Source organism: Plectropomus leopardus, chromosome 24 (genome assembly GCF_008729295.1).
Source record: "Plectropomus leopardus isolate mb chromosome 24, YSFRI_Pleo_2.0, whole genome shotgun sequence".
Taxonomy (NCBI): Eukaryota; Metazoa; Chordata; class Actinopteri; order Perciformes; family Serranidae; genus Plectropomus; species Plectropomus leopardus.
In genome coordinates, this window is record NC_056486.1 from 12,924,246 (window position 1) to 12,944,474 (window position 20,229).

Genomic DNA, 20,229 nt, shown 5'->3' on the forward strand with positions numbered 1-20,229 from the left:
AAAGACAGACAGACATTAGCTTACTCCAGGGAAGCACATGTCCAAAGGGGAGGTGGGGGGCCAAGTTGGCATCCAGCAGTGTCTCTTTAGTGCTGCCATTTCTGATTCGACAGTGAGGCTTTTATCTCTCCCCTAGAGTCGCTCTAAATAGAGGTGTTTTTCAAAAAGGAAAGCGGGCCTTTAGCTCACATTTAGTATTTCTTCGCCTGAGAGTAGAGGGGTGGGGGGGCACAGTGCAGAAGGCACTGCAGGGGAAGCTGCAGTGGGATTCAATCCTAGACCGTTGGGGGGGCACAGGTAGCTACAGAGACGGGAAATTAACCACTTGACAATCTCTGGCCACTAATAGATGTCTGTGTGTGTGTGTGTGTGTGTGTCTGTGTATGTGTGTGTGTCTTTGAAGGAAAGGAATCTGCCAAGTTGTTGCACACTGATCTTAGGATGTTAAAGGGTAATAGGGGTTGATAGCCTGCCTGTTAAAACCTAAATGGCTTGTGCAATATTCGTTCCTATGTTAAGTATCTGACAAAGAAGCTTTAAAAACAGCCCTGAACTGCTACCAGCTCAGTTTCATCCTTCAATAACTCTGACCCAAAATGTCTGCACGCTTTCAGAGGCAACACCCAGGTCACAGGCTTTTCTTAGACTCTGCTAGTCTGGCAATTTTTTTAAGGCACTTCATATTGCACACGGTGTAATTAGTTCTTTGTAATTAGCGCAATTTATTGCAATGTGTATCCCTTTGAGACACAAGTACTTGAACACAGAGGTCTTAATTTGCAATATTACACACTGTGTAATTGGGAATTTGTTTCTTCACAAGCCTCAGAGACTCGCAGACATGTACACGTATAACCGGAGTGGACGGGGAGAGCAGGGGAAGCAGGTTGTGTTTCAAGGGTAAGTTGGTGTCCCTTTTATCTAATGAGACCTCAGTCCACTTTATTAAAAAACAGCCAATCAGAAGCTCTTGGGTTGTCTACTGGACAGTGATTGAACCTCAAACCTTGTGTGTATTTTGGTGTCTCTTGTTTCAACAAGCTGCACTCTGGAGATAAGTTTTATTCAATATCTCCTGTAGCTTCCTGAGTGCAGAAATAGGCAATATCCCCAACTAGATACTAATAATAGTAAGAATAATAATGCCCAGCCCCATATGGAATGAGATATAGTCCCTTATTGGTTTGAAGTGATGATATTAAACAGGATTATATGGGCAGGTGACAATGCGGCACTAGCCAATTTCCCTAGATATGAAAAGTAGAAGATTGCAGGTGGGATTACCCTGTGTGTGGTCGGGGGGGAGGCAGCCGCCACCGCCAGCGACGTTGTCGCCTCGCTCTCCCACTGATTGTTTGCCTTTGAGCTGCCGCTTGTCCTCCTCCTCTGCTTCTCCTGGTTTCTGTTTGTCTTTCAGAGGCTCATCCTCCTCCTCGCTCTGTTTGTCTTTGCGTGGTTTTGGAGTCTGGTCTTTTCCCCGGCTGAGTTCTGGCTTGCTGTCGGAGCTGGGGAGGACCACGCATGCCTGGTCCCGTTCGGTTGAGGGGGGTTGCTTAGGCCTGAGTGGCTCTGAGCCAGCAGAGAAAAGAGGGAGGGAGAGAAAGATTAAGATTACTTTATTGGCCGAGGTGCACAGTGTAATCAGACTTTGAAGAGTTTCATTCCCTGGCGAGATATCCATCAACTGAAGAGTGTGACAAAATGACTGCTGACATGAAAGTAAAACTCAATATGGCTCATTAGTGATGTTATTAGCTATCATAAGTCCTTTACTGACAATTTCAGAGGATGTGATTGGGGAAAATAGATGAATAGATGAATAGATGTTAGCAGGGAAACACACCCAACTTATGTAAGCGGATGTTCATGTTTACAAGGAAGCATTAACAACGTAAAAAAAAAAATATTTAAAATGATGATCTATTCCAAATAGTTGGCTGATTAAACTGATCACTAATTGAACGTCTACACTGCTGAGGAGATTTTGGTCTCAGAGCCTTGCTCAGCAGCACATCGTCAGTGAAGCAGAAGGCTGCAGATGGAACACCTGCCACCCCCCTCCACTCTTCCACCAGCTCTCGATCAAACCGTCAATATAATTTGCCGGGAGAATGAATTATGTTCGTGTCACATTGTTTTGTTAATTGCCCGCCTGCATCGTGTGCAATTAAACCTAAACAAAATAATTGTCAGCGATTGCTGCATCTGTGCGCCGCTCCAGCCGGGCGCAGCGAGCAGTATTCAAACAGCTGATAATGGCGGGATGCCAATCGCAGATCTTGCTTTAAAGAATCAGCTTACAGCACCTTTTAGGCTCACTAGTCAGAACCATTCATGTCATTTTCATTCATACCGAATGCTGTAATTCTGTGAAGGTCAAGCAGGAATCTAAGCCAAGAAAATGTTAATGGATGCAAGGATTATGCCAATGCCATTCATATTCCACGTTATTTAAAATTTTACTTCTAAGTCTTGATCTGAGGCACGGCTGCTCACAAACTGAGGGTTTGACACTACTGAAGTATATTATCAAGGTAAAGCTAAAAGACAGAGTAGCAGCTGAAGGAAAGAAAACAATTATTTATAACCACATGTAAATGTCATTTTCAGCCTGAACAGAACTTCCTCCAGAGAAGTGCAACACAATTTCCTTTCCCTACTTCCCTAGTTAAATTTAAATCATATCCTTTCACATTATTTGTTGAACTTGAGGTGTGAAATCTAACAAGACAGTAAGTTGTGAGACTCGGGGACGCAGAGGGCTAATTAGTGATCCTGCCTCTCTGTGGCTTGTTTCTTCAAAAGGCCAGCCTCTAGTCGGCTCCCTCAAATGTCATGTGAGTCTCCGGGCTCCTGGCCCCGCCGCTGCCCCCCTCCACTAACAAGCCGAGCGAGACCGCAGAGAGACGGCTCAATTTGTGTTAAGCTGTCCCCACCGAGGAAGATGTTAACGGGGAAATCCTACAGGGCCGTGCCTCGACTTTACCCGTCAACCCTCTTGTTTTCCCCCCAATCAGGGCCCCATTATGTCTGTAGTGGCTTGATGAGACTCCAAAATTGAGTCTCGGTTCCAGACACACACAAACACACTACTACACACAAACACACTGGAAAAAGCATGTGATCCTACGCATGAGCCAACGGCATGAGCTTATGAGGACTCACATGAAAAGTAACACACTCCAGTGCTTGAATAAAACAGGAAAAGCTTTCATTGCAGTCTGCAGGGAGTGAAACAGCTGCAGCCTGTGGCAAAAAACGTAGCAAAGAAAAGGAAAGTACTCGGTCCTCAAATACTGTCTGATATCAAACAGTTAAAGATACTCTGTTGTTCAGGGCCAGGTCTGTTATTTTTACTTTTTTTAATATCATTCTTTAGCTTCATCAAAGTGTTTCTTGTGTATTTAACTCTGAACGTTCAAATTTTGCTGAAAGTACACGTTTTAGCTCCAAAATGCTATTCTCCTGAGCCCTTTTAAAAATGTTTTCAAATGTCACCTTATGTACATTTCCTCTCTGTGACTGAGCCAAGCCTTTTTTGAGAATTGTGGGTTATCGATCTTCCAAATTAGCTATATTTCTCTCACCCCCTCACCAGCACAGAAGCTCAGCAACTGCTGCACTGCTGTGGATGCCACATTAGTGTGGATCTAAAAGTCACACAATAACACAAATAAACGAATCAAGGAAGCAGTAAACCAGCAACTCTCGTGTTATGCGAGGTAAAATCATTGTTTTTGTGAAAGGAGTCTGGTGGCTATGAAGAGAGGAATATAATGTCTTCAGCCAGGGCTCGCTCATTTGTCATTTTTTTTCTTGCCCGGCATTTTTTACGCATATCACATTCAAACTGTTCAAACACAATTTCAGCGTCCCACATGATGTGTTTAAGGCATTTTAAAATCCAACAATAATTTCTGCTGTCACTTTTGGAATTTTTGAAGAAAACATACCTTACAAAAATTTCAGAAAAACAAAAAAAACAAACAAACAAACAAACAAAGAGTTCTTTAAAATGACAAAAATTAAAAAGAAAGAATTGCCCTTTTTTCTACAAAAATAGGATTATTTTTAAAGAAAACATGCCTTTCATTTATTATTACTATTATTGTTATAATCATGTTACTGCTTTTTGGTAACAGTTAAGTAATTTCCATTTGAAAAAGCTGGAGAGGATGGCAGATGGAGTCGACCTTTAAATGCTTAAAATCAGTCCAAAAAAAATCAGGACAAGGAGAGAGTGCTAGCTGAGAGTTGCAGAGAGCCAGGAGATAACCAAATTGCCCTCTTCCTGAATACTCTCTCACAGCAGGTGCTGAGAGACAAATTGTTGGTCTACTGGTGAAAGAGCTTAAGAACTGAACCGTGCCCACGCTCTCGGCCTCGAAAAGCTGCAAACACAGGAACTCAACACCACTGATTCAACCTGAAAATGGTTGAACAGAAGCTGTCTTGTTGTTCACTGGTGCTAGGTCGACTTCAGGAAACTGCTCAGACGAGACCACCTGAGATGCCAAAGCCTGTCACATAAAGGAGTTTATAACGCATGACACTTTGATTAAAAACAGCTCTTGATTACTGACGATATAGCCCAACAGTGATTCAATTTGTGTCCAATTAATGAAAGCTGTTGTGATTTTGGAAGTTTCCGTCCCTGGCGCACAGGAAATAATTTCCTGTAGTAAATATGAGAAGTGAAGGCCACCACAGCAAAGAGAGCCAACAACTTTAATAAAAGAAAACTGGGCATTATAAAACCAGCCGCAGCTTCAACCGATTACCCCAAATTTAAAAGAATTTTGCTTTTACAATTTTACACTAAACCCCTCCAACAAACACCAATTGTTTAATTACAGCTTTGCAACCTTAGCTAGGCACTGCAGGCCTACTGTATTTCCCAACATGAAAAAAGTGGTGTCCATGGCACTTCAATAAGAGCAATACTCAACATACAGCTGAAAAAGGCTTTGGAGGACAGTTTCTTCTTTTAGCCTTTCAAAAGGCAAAACACAAGAGCAAAAGAGCATGGCATGGATTCAACTGTGCTTGAACATGAGCTGGGTTACGTAAGCGTGTCTGACTAACTCACTTAATACCTACAGTAGCATTAGCTAACTACTCCAACATAATAATATTTTCATTTAGCATTTCTCTTTCACACATCATGCTTAAACACTTTCCATCAAGTCATAAAAGTCTTGCTTATTCATGCAATCTTTCTTATATTTTGCATCTCATTCTGTTACAGTTCACTCTGGTACAAACGCCTCCTGGTACAACAGACCAATATCCTTCTGTATGCTGACTATTCTTCCTCTACAGCTGCTGTCTTGCTGTATTTTTGCCATGCTGCTTAAATCCACAGACAGTTGAAGCCAAATGATGCTTCCTCTGTTCCTTTTCTTTGAAAATGAAGCCCTGATGTCGTTGCATCATGCGTCAGTATTCTGTGATCCTCTGCAACACGTCTTAATGCCAGTGACACGACTTCTGAGCCAGTGTCACAACTTTCTTCTCTGTCATTGTGAGAAATTGTTGCTCTTGAAGGGATACCATCTCTCATGTCATACTGTAGGCTCTGACCTGATTATTTTCTAACATTTCCACGAGCTGAGGATTGCAGTGCCAAGTTGAGAGATATCTCCATAAATACAGTTGTTATTTCTCAGCTCAGTCTGTCATTTACAAATTTAGCAGGTTGTTAAATTCCCCGTCTAGCGAGCTGACACAGCCTGCTGCTGTGAATGCAGAGTGGCGCTTGTGACAAAGAGGAGAGTGTGATTGCTGAATAGTTATCAAGCATCTGCTGCAGCTGAGAATGAAATGGGGGGTGAATTCTGTTAACAGATATGTGTGTGTGGGTGAGCGTGTGGGTGTGTGTTTTCGCTGATGCTCAAACGCAGAGGTACTGCTTGTTTGAACTGTATGTGTTCTAAGTGCACCGTCCTCACTGCCAATGGACTGAGCAGCAAACAAACCTCCAGCAGAGCCAATATTTATTCTATACTCACACTAAATATAGATCCCATATTTGCATAATGCAACTTGAAAGTCATTCACACAGAAAAAAAAACATTGAACGTCATACTGGGTGCTGCACATGTACGGTATATGTGTTTACAGCAAAAAGCAGGGATGCAAACTCATCAAGGGTGACAAAGGTGACAAAAAGGTGAACCCTCTAGGGCGATCTGGGGGCATACCTCCTGGAAAGTTAAAAATTAGTTTTTAAATGTGTATTTCCAGTCAATTTCAGCATGAGGATATAGAGAGAAATACCCTCTAATTAAAGTAATCTTACTGCTATAAAAGTAATGTAAAGGGGATGTTAGTTCAACACAGTTAAAAAAAACTGCCAAGAGAGTGTTGAGCTGGGTCCAAAACTCTATCAAAGTACTTTGTAGCGAGTAAAAGGTTTTTTTTAGATTGCAACTGCTGCTTGGTTAATTAAAAGACATCGCTTAGATATGCTTATTTCGTTTTTATTTGTGCAAGCGAAACAAAGAAATCTTCATCATAAAAAAAATCACTGAACTGTTTTTAAAGGCATTCAGTTCTCCATTACACTACCTTTTAATAAATACAAATTCACTAGTACACAATAATTAAATCAACCTTTAATATAACCTTTCAGATGAAAAACATCTCTAAAAAAATAGTTGCTTCAAAGGCCTACTATATGTAATAATCACAATGCCCTCTCTAATATCTATTTTATATTGTTGTGAAAACATTTACAAATATCTCCTTTTAAAAGCTGTATTTATTCAAGTTTCACATCAACAAACTAATTTTTACAAAATAATTGTGAACGTTATAATTGTATTTGTCCAGTTGTCATTTTTACTGAATAGAGCTTAAATACGTCTTAATGTTACTAAGTACAAGCAGCAGCGCAGAGGAAAACACTGACTAACGTTGGCTAACTTTATTCAGTCAATTTCTGTCGTTTATTTTTTTCATTCCATCTACCTGCCCCAGCGACTATGGGCAGAAAATAGCAGCTTTGATAAAACCTGGTATAATGCATCTGTCCTTGTTACATGTAAGGTTGATGTCCCTGTCTCTATAAAATTACATTACATTACAAATAAAAACAGCCTTATCAGGGTAATTCACAGCCCCACACTTGACACACCATCATATAAGCCACAAATTTATCATAAAGCTACTGTAAAAGATTCTTACCATGCGGGCAGTTAAAAACTACCCCTGCGTGGTTCTGTACTCGCAGCACTCATCACCCCCCCTTTTGAAAAACTCATCAGATCCACAAAAATCTCAAAAATGACCTATTTTGCATTTAAAATGTTGATTTTTACTGAAAAATGACAAGTTGGCACCACTGAAAAATAATAATAACAATCGAGAGATAAATGCACATCTTTCTACCTGTCTATCTAATTACCTAGTGTGGCAAAATTCCTTTATTGAAAAATATTTTGGTTTTATGCAATTTAGATTCTTATTTAGGACGTGTAGTTTACATGAGGGCTATTTAGAAAAATCAGTAAAAGAAATCAATTGGTCCTTCATTCAATCAACATTTGCAAAAATTTGTTTAAGTCAGTGTCATTGGTCATTTCGATGCTCTGATAACGTGTCCTCCACACAAAAGTTTAATTACGTTATAAAATATAAAAACCTATAATTTGTCAGATAATAATAAAAAAATATCTGTATGCAATGTTTCCCTCCAGCTCAGACTGAGGTCGTTCAGTCCTGAGTCATCCTCACCATCCCTTTGCATTCTGGTTCCTTGAATTCACTTGATTGTACTTGAGTATTTTCCTTCATGACCTTAAAAACTGTTTTCTTTCAACTATTATGTTAGTTGTGGTGCTGAACAGTTATAAAACATGTCTTTTAAGAAATAGTTCAACATTTTGAAATACCTATTACTGATACAGTCAGTATTTGTACCCTCACAAAACATCATATATTTTTTCACTGAGGGGGAAAACAAAGCATTCGCTACCACGCTGAAGAGTCGCCGTGTGACTTTCTGCACATCAAATACACCTAAAATTCCACTGTTTTTACCTGGACCCTATTTTCCCATGTGTTTGTGTGCATTTTTTCTTAAATTGGTCCAGTACTGAGTGTGGGCAGCTGCTAGGCTACAATGGAAACACTCAGAGCATGTTTGCACCGTCAATTTACGCCCATTAAAAGTTCTTGTTTTTGCCACTGATATGCTCTATTATCACAACTGTACACCCCTTAATTATGACGGCAATTGTATTTGCCTTCTTGCTGAGAGTTAGACAAAATATGACGCTACAGCCAGGAGACTGATTAGCTTAGCTTAGGTTACAGAGTGGAACAAGGGGGAAACAGATAACATTGCAAAAAACATGCCTACCAGCACCACAAAAACACACTTTTAAAGGTAAGTACATAAAATTCAGTGAATTAACCATCAAAGACTTAGAGCAATTCTAGGAGTGCATGACTCTCCTGTATTTATTTTGATTTTCTAACCAATTCTAGCATCATTTGATTCAGAAGTACCCCAAGTTTCTGTCTGACTCATTTAAAGTCACAATTTTACCCTTGCTTTGTGTAATAATGAATGAATTTAACTGAATTTTTAAAAAAGCCATTAAAAATTTGTGTTTTTATGTGAACTTCCCGTATTTTTTTTCATTTAGAAAGTTGTTGATAAATGTTTTGAACTTCCAAATGAATTTCAGTCTTCCTCTCACCTTAACAAGTTACAGCCATTTATCATAAGATAATCCGAAGCATTTTTCAGTGAAAAACATGTGTATTCTAATATTTATGTACATCCAAACAGGGCTTATGTGATCACTGGGAAGCGGAGATTCTCCACTTAACATGCCTTTTCAAAGCATGCTGATGGGATTATTGATTTAAAAGTTATTTAACATTTTAGAATGGCAGCTATTTTTAGCCACGGGCGGCTGTCTTTGAGGGTTAATCAATGAGACCTTTCAATTTCCGACCGTAACTTAGCTCACACAAATTGCTTTTTCTTGGTAGAATCTTTCTTTCTAATCTTTTTTCTTCCCCTACAAATATTTTGTGATATTTAGCGTATGTGCAGTATGTAAACAGTCAATTAATGAAGCAAACAAGGCACCTATTTCATTTCTGTATACTCTAACCTGCCATGGCTCTCTGTTTAGTTAATCCTCTTTGCCACCTGTTGGTGTATTCATTTTTTCAGCTGATTGTCAGTGGGAGGCTGTGTCAGCGTGCAGAAGAAGCAACAAGCACAAACACTGATCCATGTGTGCAGATATATAGGTTTGTCTGATTTTAAATTACAAACGCTCTAACGTCAATATGAATATAAAATTCAGCCCAACATCCTGCACCCAAAGAAACACTAAACACTAACGCTGCTTAAATATCACTGCTGAAACCGCGTCAAAGTTGAGGATATTTTTTCAACCCCGTGATCCGATGTGATGCATCTCAGACATTTAAAGAGCGCGGACCTGCAGCCTGCCAGGTCATAATGACTTCCCTCCCCTCTCTCCTGCAAGATACAATCATAGGCTGTCAGAGATATCAGCTAGAGCCGGCTCAACTTTTCCTAACTTTGTGCGAGACGTTTGCAGCAATAGTAAGAGCCTGTTCCCGCTCTCTCTCTCTCTCTCAGTTTGACAGGTGAGAATTATACTGTGTCCTTGTCATCTGAGAGAGAGAGAGACAATATTCTCAGAGCAGTGCTATTTCAGACTCTGGCAAGCCTGCCTCCATCTTTCGCTATCACGCATCTCCATCTGGTGAAATCTGTAATGCTGTTCAAAAGTATTATGTCAACAGACTGCTACGATTGATATTGACAGGAAGGAAAATAAAGATATGAATGGATTTCAGCTTCAGGTGCTTCATTTCAAGTAAGAGGCAGCTGCATTATTGTTGTTTTCTTACTGGAATCCAGTTTGCATTGAAATGAAGTTAGTGTGTTCATATAGGAACAAAAAGTGGAACACACAAGCAGACACACACAGTGCAGGTGACCAGATCAGATGATTTGTTAATTTTGTTAATCCCACCTGACTGTTTATCACTTTCCATAGTACATCTTTGAGACTACTCTAACTGTCAGTTTAACTCAGTACATTCAGCTATGTTTTTTGGCTGGCCATGACAGAAGCAAACAAATGTATTTTGTCCAAATGGATTAATGAGGACCCACCCAGCCACCCATGGTGGATAAATGAACTCAGCTACTGTATATCCTTATAAAAGATGATGTACAATGTAAGAGGTACACCACAGAGATTTTTTACAACATGGAAAGCCTGGAATGACTTCCTGGAAATGTCATTGGACAAACCTATACTGCACCAACACCTTTTTTTAAATTATATATTTTTTTTCTTTACTTATTTTTTAATTGTCATGTTATAGTTTATTTTATTTTATTTTTTGTTTAGTTGTTAATTCTTGTATTTTTAATTTTTTGTTTATTTGTTTGCCTGTTTATTTTTCCTCTTTATTTACCCAGTGATTGTTTAAAAAAAACAATGTTAAAAAAAAAGAAAATTCCTACCTGACTGGACAGCAGGAGAAAAGCGCGGGAACTCGCACATCTCGCAGTAAGGCAGCAGGCTGCTGTTGGCGTAGGTGCAGGCCCCACAGTTCCACTTCTCACGGGCACAAGCATCGGGCTCTGACAGCTTTCGTGGGGCCATGAGGGAGACCTGGGTGCTGGGGCTACAGGAGCCAGCAGCCGACCTTCGCTTCCCACCAAATCTGGACCTGGGACTCGGGCTGGGCTTTGGTGTCCGGACCCTCTTGAGCTGGGGGGCGAAGTCCTGGTCTGGTGCCGAGATTTCAGAATGGGACTTTTCTTTCTTCTCCTTTAATTTGTCAGAGCTTGTTTCACTGCCAGATGGTGCGGCGGCCGTCTCTGAGGAGATGGAGGGAGATGTTTCCTCATCCTCAGCTCTCTTCCTCTTCTTCTCCTTGCTGGTGCTCGGGGAGAAGAAGGAACGGATGTCGTGCTGCTTCTCTTTCTCAAACTAAGAAAAAGATGGAAACTTAAGTTAGTTTTTTAAATCAAGGCGCACAGTTAGTTACATAAACATCAGCTTCTTTATCCACCTGTAAAGCAAAAGAGCTTCCATGATTTTAATCTCTCTTTCATTATACTTGTCACAAGGCAATTATTTTACCCTTTGATAAAAATACAGAGCAACATTGTCTGATGCCAATGTGTATCCTAGTAACACAGGAAATAAAAACTACCAGAGGACAAATAATAGAAAGGCACAGAAAGTTTTTCACATTTAAAAAGTCTGACAGTAACATCAAAAAGGACTTGCTACAGACGCAACCTGACAATTAATAAGGCTGATGCATGAAAGTGAAACCCACTGTATTGATCAGAAGTGACCTGTAAATGTGTTCAACATATACTCAAATGTCATATCTGTCAAATGTTTAAAACACATCTTTTCAAGCTGGCAAATTCACTCTGATTTTATGGCGACACACACTGATGATGATTCTGTTATACTAGTTTTTATGACAGTGATTTTGTCAGGTTCTTATATGAACTTATTATGGTATATTAATGATTGTTTGTCTTTGTGATGTATGGATGCATTGCGGCTTGTTTACAACTGTCTCTTGTAAGGCGTCCTTGAGTGCGTTGAAAGGTGCCTACAGATAAAATGTATAATTATTATTCCTACTGTTTGTATTTTTTTATGAGAAACAACATAAAGAAACAGATAATGTGTTTTCTGTAACTTTGACTAAACTTGTCACTAGAGAGGTGTTCTCACATTCCTCTACTTCAGGCATGTCAAAAGTTCGGCCCTGGTGCAAAATGTGGCCCCTGGACAGATTTTAAACGGCTCTCTGCTTGACTTTTTAAGAATATTGGTTATTTAAGCAAAATCACTTTGCTTTTTTTCCCTTTACCTTACAATAGTAGGACTGCCATACATAGATCGAGTAGGAACTGCACAGGCAGAACTCGCAAACAAGCATATGACATTTTCTGCTAAGACATGGCCACAGAAAGAAGTGTCGGCAGTGAGGACCAGAGCTTTTAAGAGCAGTGGAAAGTTGAATAAATTTCAGTGAAAGAAGAAACAGTTGCATTTGTCCCATTTGTTTGTGGTTTTTTTTTTTTTTTTTTTTTTTTAAAAACATATTTGAAGAAAGAAGCGTATTGGATCTGGCCCCAATTCAAAAAAGTTCGGACACCACCGCTCTACTGAACGGAGCGATGTCTGTGCATTACTTTAAAGTCTGAGTATGCTGTGCAAACTAGATTAGGCATGTCACTGATAGGAAAACCAATCGCTGTCTAGTACAGAAAAAACACATCAACGGAGAAACAGACTTTGACACGACACCGGCAAGGAGACCTGAATCCTCAGTGCAGAGCGGACTTGTCAGTACAAAGAGCAGATTTAGCATTAGCAAAGTTAAAGTTTGACATCAAACATGGTAGAGAGTTAAGTTTTGTGATGTAAACTAAACCCTGGAGCTTCCTACCACTTCTCGCAAAAACACCATCATAGCAGATATGATGGAAAGCGGAGGTGAATCGTAGCATGAGCAGCAGGGGTGGGCGCAGTAGACGCCAGATCCACAATTATTCAGATCTGCTTCCAGACCCTAGTTTTTTTTTAATTTTATGCAGGAAAACCATGAAAAAGTACATTTTAGCATAATTAAAAGTATTCCTTAAAACACATGGAGGAGGAAATATTTTAAGTATTTTATTTATTTGGTGATTGCAGTTAATGTTTTGAGAAAGTATTTCAAAAAATGTGCTTGAGCAATAGAAAAAACTAAAAGCTGACAAACTCTAAAATGAAAACATTATTTAATCCCACAAACCTCAGACATATTCATGATTATTTAAATACAGATGAGCTCCTTATGTTCTTTCTTGATTACTGCATTCAACTCCATCTATTTAAAAAAGCCTTGAAACGCCAGGACAGCAAATCTCACCACGACTGTGATTACTGCACTCCAAATGTCATTTTAATTTAAAAAACTGTAATATTTCTAAGTCAGTAAGTACAATTACTCACAATGTGGTTTCTTCCCCTTTGAAGGACTTCATTAAGCTCCACTCAGAAGACATCGCTGGAGCGAAGAGAACACTTGTTTTGAGTGACAGGGTTCTTTTCCCAAGGTCTCTTTACAGTCTTTCTCTATAACAACAACCAAAGTACAGAACTTTTTGCCCCCTGATATCAAAATTTCCTCACTAACTGAACACACAGACTCAGTGATGATATATCAAAGACAGATATGGGAGATATAGTGGCAGAAATTGAATATAATATAATAGACATGTTTTAAATAGTGTATAATCATCTCACACTAAGGATTTTTGTGTTTTCGGTACCTCAGACTACATTGACATACAGAGTGGGTCCTCCTGCAAGGAGCACAGCGGGTCATAATCTGACAACCACGCCCTCTGGAAGGTAAAACAACTGGTGCCACAATATGCAACCAAGTGCTGCAACACTAACACAATGCCTGTAACTGGTGAAAAACATTAGATTTTAAGTCAAATTTTTATTTCAGCACTTTAGCCCTCATTTACCAAACCAGCGTACAAACCAGCGCAGATCCGAGAACAGAAATCAACCTAAGACAGGGTTCACGTGTGATTCATGAATCGGTCTTATCTCACCGATCACAGCGTACAAACGAGCGGCTTTTGATAAATGCAGCCACTGAAAACAATCGTCGTTTACAAATTCTTCCCCTATTTATTCTGAGTTTGGAAGCCTTGCCCTGAGAGTTTACGACATGGAGAGGCGTAATACGTTAAAGAGAATAAAACTCATCTGAGCTGGAAATGGAAACGCTGACCTCTAAGGTCCGATTTAACAAACTGGTTCTGTTTGCGCCTGAAAAGTGGCATCAAAGGAAATCAAAAAAATGGTAAGGAATTATTGCTGCGGTCCACAGTGTTGCAGTGAAGAATCGAACTTCAGTTAAGACTAGAATATGAAATTTATACATCCACGATATGTACTGACCCATAGCTGACATATATTAATAATATTATGTCACAGTGATATTGTTAGAAAATTCACATGAAAGCTTATAACTGATTTACAATGTGAAGAATGTGGCCATGATTACTGGGGCTGCTTTTTTAATTTTACTAATTTATTTATTTCTAATAAAAGTTTCAGATAAATTAGGGTCATGCAGGAGTTGTGTTCAGCTTGCAGACAGTCCCACAGAGCCGGGACACCGCCAGCTGTGAAAGAGCTGAAGTAGGTTGTTTCAAAATATAATATTTTCTAACATTTACTAAACATTTTAAAGTAATTAATATGTGGCTGCAAACACTTAAAATGTCAGTCAGAGTATGGTGTATTAACAATTTTCCGACTGAGCCATATTTCCTCTGCTGCACCGCTGAGTGAACATTAGCCTCCGCTCACATTCACATTGATAAATGCAGAGCTCTGCGTGGAAATGACCAGAAACCCAGTTTTGTGTCATAGGTTCATCTTATAAATGGGGGCCAATATGACTAACAGAGAGGAAAAGATATATTAGATGGGGTTCCAATTAACCCTCAAACTATGCAAAATGAAATTGCAAATATAAAATACGCCTCATGGAACATGTCAATTAAAAAAAAATAATAATAATTTATCACTAAAAAGTTTTTACGTTCACATGAGGTGGTATTTCAGGCAATTAGAAAAAGCCATATTTCACAAAACTGCAATGGAAACACTTTTTTTGCTTCTATAGGTCACATGATGCTATGGCTATATGCTTGTCAGTAGGAACTGGCTCCCTCATGATGCAGCAGGAGCTACAAAAGCTGTTGTTGCATCACGTAACTGCAAAAGTTGAGAGGATCATCTGGAAGTTTTGAATCCACAAATCCTCTGTGAAATCGTGGACTATCACATCCCAGAAATCCCTCATAAGTGGCCGCTACCATGTGTAAGGTGCTTGCCTTTCCATTGTCGCTCGCCTAACATGCCTACATCGCCTTCAGTTAGAAAAGATTAAACATAGTGAGGTAGCAGCAATAGAAATAAACCTTTTGATGACATTTTGTAAGTATTTCTTAAGTTTTGCGCAAATCTGTAATGGAAACCCCGCGACTAATAAACTAAATGTGTCAGTCTGTCACAGTGTTTCCCTATTTTGCTTATCTTAGCAAAATGATCCAACTAAATGGCACAAGTGAATGAAATCTACAACTATTTGATCGAACGACCAGGTCAGATCACCATTTAACCTGACAAAGATCCAAACCAGGTCTTTGCCAAATTAGCAGCTGTAAGTTTTTTATGAGTATGAGGATGCCACAGTTTTCCCATTCTTTCATCTGATGCTTCACATCTTAGTGCCGACATTTTTGTCTTCCTAAAGGCTAATTTTTCAGTCTCAAAATGATAATTATTCTTTTCTTTAATTATGATTTATCTTCTTTTCCTCCTGATGTTTATTTCTTGCATCACTGTCGACCGTAATGGGACTGAGCGTTTGCTTATATATGTACAAAGATATGACATCTTCAAACTTATAGATCCCAACATATTCAAGTGAGTTTATATGTCTGAGGAGATAATGTGCTCTGTACATCAGATAGCATGAATCTCACTTAGGTGGTTAGTTATTTGGGTTACTGTGTGTTGTTGGAGTTTCTTGTGTTTGTGCATTTAAAAGGCAAAAAACAAATAATCAGTCCATTTTTAAAAACCTTCCTTTTCTAATGATCTCAGCTGCAAATTAAAAAGAGTTTAACTAAAATAATCCCTTCCTACTGGTGTTTCTGATGAACTCACTCGAGTGAAGAACATGTCATCCTTCACATTCCCTGCGTCTCCCTCCAGCGGCGGCACCATCTCGCTCGGCGTCCACGCATCTGCAAAGTTGAGGAACTCCCACTTGTCCTTGTCGCCTACGGCAGCCTCCAGGTAACCCTTCCTGCCATTCAGGGTGCTGCCGGTCACCGTTTCCTGAAGGACATAGAGGACATTCTGTTTGTTTGTTTGTTTTTTATTTATGTTTCTTTTTGGTTTTAATTATTTATTTTACAAATCATATCCTAAACAAAACTATTGAAATAAATCAGTTTTGATTACAAAATTTGACATGTGTGATTATTAACGCAAATCCCGAAAGCCTGTTCTCACATGCAAATCAGTTTCACAAGTGTGTTCATGAATGCATACACTATATGCACTGAAATACAGAAGATCATCTCTTTTTGAACAGCCAACTTCCATCTTTACAATAATCATCTATTTCTTATCTTATCCATCTATTCTATACATGTGTATGTACAAATGTACAAACACACACACACACACACACACACACAGAAATAGCTCAGCAAAACAGACATATCCTACAACACTGATAAAAAGGCTATTCAGGCAGTTGCTGTGTATGATATGTTTGATGTTACTTTTTTCTCCAGAGATTGGCTGATCGATAGAAGATGAGTATATAAGTGAGATCATATTCAATTAAATTGATAATTAATTAGGTATATGCCTTGACATAAATGTTTGGTGATATTGGACCGTGTTTCTAGTGATTTATCATTCAGATTAAATGACATTAATTGGTGAAATGTGTGTTAATGAATCAAAGGCTGAGCATAAATCTTTCCCAGTGTGTCACCCGCAGTACCTTCCTGTTGAGCATGGACCACATGACGGTGTCAAAGGTGCCCTTGGCGATGAGGTAGTGCACGTTGACTGAGGACGTCTGCCCGATTCGGTGGGCTCGATCCTCAGCCTGCTTGATGTGGCCGGGGTTCCAGTAGAGCTCGGCAAACACCACATGGCTGGCTGCGGTGAAGGTCAAACCCTGGAGAGGACACACACACACACACACACACACACACACACACACACACACAGACACACACTAATAATAGCTCAATTAGAGCAAAAATGTCCTATTCAACCAGCTCAAATGGAACACTCCAGCCCACATCCAATAAAATGTAATTTGGCGAAATCCTTTTTAATAACAGAATATTAGCAGCTAATTGCCATAGAAGAGCTTCAAGCACCTACTTCCTTTGATTGGAATGCGTAACATTTGTGCACACGGTCTGTCACCCGGAGTAATAGATGTCAATGAGTTTATTAAGTTTGTTATTAAGAGTAAAACACATTTTCACAGCATTTTTTTTCTTCTTGCACAAACCTTGATTATGATTTAATTCAACAAACAGCAGCCATTATCATTGCTTACATGCACCAAATGACTTTATTCATCCCGTTGCCTTACATAGTGCAACACAGGTTTAGACAGCAGCACTTGAGGTATTCATTCAATTAAAAGTATCTGCACCATGTCGCTTTAGAAAAAATGTAATTAAATTGAATAATTCCTTAATGACTATGCCAGCACAAAATGTGATTTGTGACTCTTTGAATAGCAGATTTTGTTTTCATTTTTTTTTATATTTGTATATCGCAACTGAAATCAAAGATATGATGTCATAGAGTGTTCGAGTGTGTGAGTACCTGACCAGCTGCCTGGATGCTCAGGATGGCCACTCGCGTCTCTGGGTCACTCTGGAACTTGTGGACCAACTGGATTCGCTCTGAGGACGGGACGCTGCCGTCGATACGGATATAACCAGCCTGGAACAACAGAGGCAAGACGACAGAATGTTTACTTTTTGGAAGAAAATTCAGTTCACAAAGGATGACAGTTGAGCAGTGATAAACCACACAGTGACGGCTGCCGTGGAACAGAAACAGAAATGTTTGAATGAAAAGCTCATTTTTAGAATCATTTGTTGCATTTGGAGAAAGGAAAAGCTTTCAAGCTGCAATAATATTCATGTTTTCATCATGTTTTCATTTGTAAGAGAAAGACAGTGATATATTCAGGGTTCCCACACATTTTCATGGACAAAATTTCAACCTTTTCTGTGACTTTTCAAGGAACCAAAATATATATATTTTTTAGTTTGCCCAGCTTTTTTTTTTTTAAAACCAATCAGATTCAAACTCTGTTCAAACATAATTTCAGCGTTTCCCATGATGTTTTCATGGACTGTCAGACATTTGAAAATACACGCTAATTTCTGTTTGCATAGTTTCCAGCTGTGATAAATGGTTTCATTTTGGCTATTTTTAATGAAAATATGCCTTTCAAACTCTTACGACAAAGAAAATGGGCCAAATCTTTTAAGATTTTTTTTAGAAAGCATGCCTTTCAAACCTTATTTCTTTAAAAAAGAAATCTCCAATTTTTTTTAAGGTTTTTATAAAACTGTCAGCAACTTTAAAAAGATAGCAATTCATATCAAAGTTTTCTCTAAAAAAACATTTTTTAAATTTTATTTTAAACATAATTTTTAAAAAAATCAATCAATCAATTTCTATTTTTTGAAGAAAACATGCCTTAAAACCATGGGCAACTGGATTTTTGCCTTCTTTTTTTCTTTGAATAAACATAAATTCACTGAAAATCTCTGTAAAAAAATATTTTCAACTTAAATTTAAACAAAATTTCAACTTCAAGGCCAGACCAACCAAGTCTTACATGTTATTTATGACAGGTGTATAAGTGAATACACACACAGCCGAAATACTTCTAAGCCTTTGCAGCAGAGCTTGATTGTCATCTGAAGTGCTCCTCCAAATAACTGGATGAGATTATGTAAGTGTGGTTGTCTGCATATCCCCCTGAATCAACTGAAGGTTCACACAGTTTGTGGTGGACAGCATTGTTCGCTTCTAAAAAGCCAGTGCAGGTTGTACTGGAGCATTAAAGGCAGGGAGCATTTCATTAACCTCCAAACTGGATATATTTCAATGACAAAAGTGTGAATGAACACATCATAGAGGACATGAGCAGAGGAGCCGCAGTGAACTAGATACAGTAGTGAAAGAAAATGAGAGCAATAGTAATGACAGAATATTTCGTAACATTTTATAACGCCAAACAAAGCCAGCGGCGGCTCAGTGTTCATTAAACCTGAACTTGACATTCACTGAGCTGCTAATGCACCATGGCCACTGCTCTCTTTTGATTTGGGTCCATCGGTCCTGCAGAGCTGGTTAGTGGCCGACAGTAGGAGAGTGTTTTTGTACTGTGCAGCTCCCACATATGAATGTAACAGCAACTGCATGAATATGAAGCAGAACCTTGCTGAGAAAGAACACAGAGGTCGGTTTGACTTTTCCCAGAAAAATAAAGGTCACATAAATGTGCTCAGGGAGCATTAAACATCCACTAGATTTGAGCATCTCAAGCCCATAAAAACATTCAAAAAATCCACCTGCTGTTTCATCAGAGTTGCACTTAATTTAGTATAAAACAACTTTATTCAACAAACTCTCCAACCACATCGACAGCAGGTGAGAAATGGTAAAGCGTGGAGCATAAAAGCGGCGATAACGTCATGTGAGTCGCCTCTGCCTAGCTTCTCATTGCAGCCCGTTGCCTGTCATTTCTTTTTTTAGCCCATCTCTGTTAATTGGTGAGTGCGAACGCACCAGAGAGCGAGCGTCTCGCAGTGGAATGTGCTATCACACATCGTGCCCCTGCATTACATTCAACAACACCTCCTCGACCCCTGCGTCACACACAAACACACACACACACACACACACACACACACACACACACACACACACACACACACACATGCAGGCACACTCATGAACTCTTTCACAGGTTGTCGGGACTGAACTAAGAGACATCGTTTGCTTGTGATGACTTGTGAAACACGCCTTGGGAGATGAACTGTGGAAGTAAAGTTTACTTTCTGAGAGAGAAAAAGTAGACTTCTTTTCAAGAATGAGAAAAAGACGTTTAGACGATAATTAATAGATTATTTAAGAGATGATTTATTGCGTTTCAACTTATAATTAGTTAATTATCTAAATATTGTACATGTGTTATACTGTACATCTGAACTTTGCAGTACATGACTGGTAACATCTGCCAGATAGCTCCCACTGAAGCTCACAAGCCCAACATGTGAGCTTCGTGTTCATGCGTCTAAGATTATCACAGATATGTAAGGTTCTGACATACAAACACAGAGGGACAAAAGATGAAAGAATAAAACTTAGGTATGGGGCCAATTATCTCTGGTTAGCCAGGAAGAGGGAGTAAAATATGAATACATTCTGCACATTTAGTGCTTCCAGGTTACTGTTAATGGCCATTTCAGGTCTCTGCAGCTGGGAAAAAATTTAAAATCATAAATGGAAATGACAGAAACAACCATTTCTGCCAAAATGA

General features: G+C 39.1%; 1 protein-coding gene across 4 annotated transcripts in view; it reads right to left on the reverse strand.

Moving 5' to 3' along the window:
- zranb3 (zinc finger, RAN-binding domain containing 3) overlaps positions 1-20,229 on the reverse strand; it is a 102,598-nt gene that overhangs the window by 42,003 nt on the left and 40,366 nt on the right. For all 4 annotated transcript variants that reach the window (XM_042513403.1, XM_042513405.1, XM_042513402.1 and 1 more), the window contains 5 exons: positions 17,490-17,609; positions 16,642-16,821; positions 15,789-15,962; positions 10,532-11,003; positions 1,285-1,569 (listed from right to left, as the gene is read on the reverse strand). In XM_042513403.1, the coding sequence (XP_042369337.1) occupies positions 1,285-1,569; positions 10,532-11,003; positions 15,789-15,962; positions 16,642-16,821; positions 17,490-17,609 (1,231 nt within the window). The remainder of the gene's footprint in view (positions 1-1,284; positions 1,570-10,531; positions 11,004-15,788; positions 15,963-16,641; positions 16,822-17,489; positions 17,610-20,229) is intronic.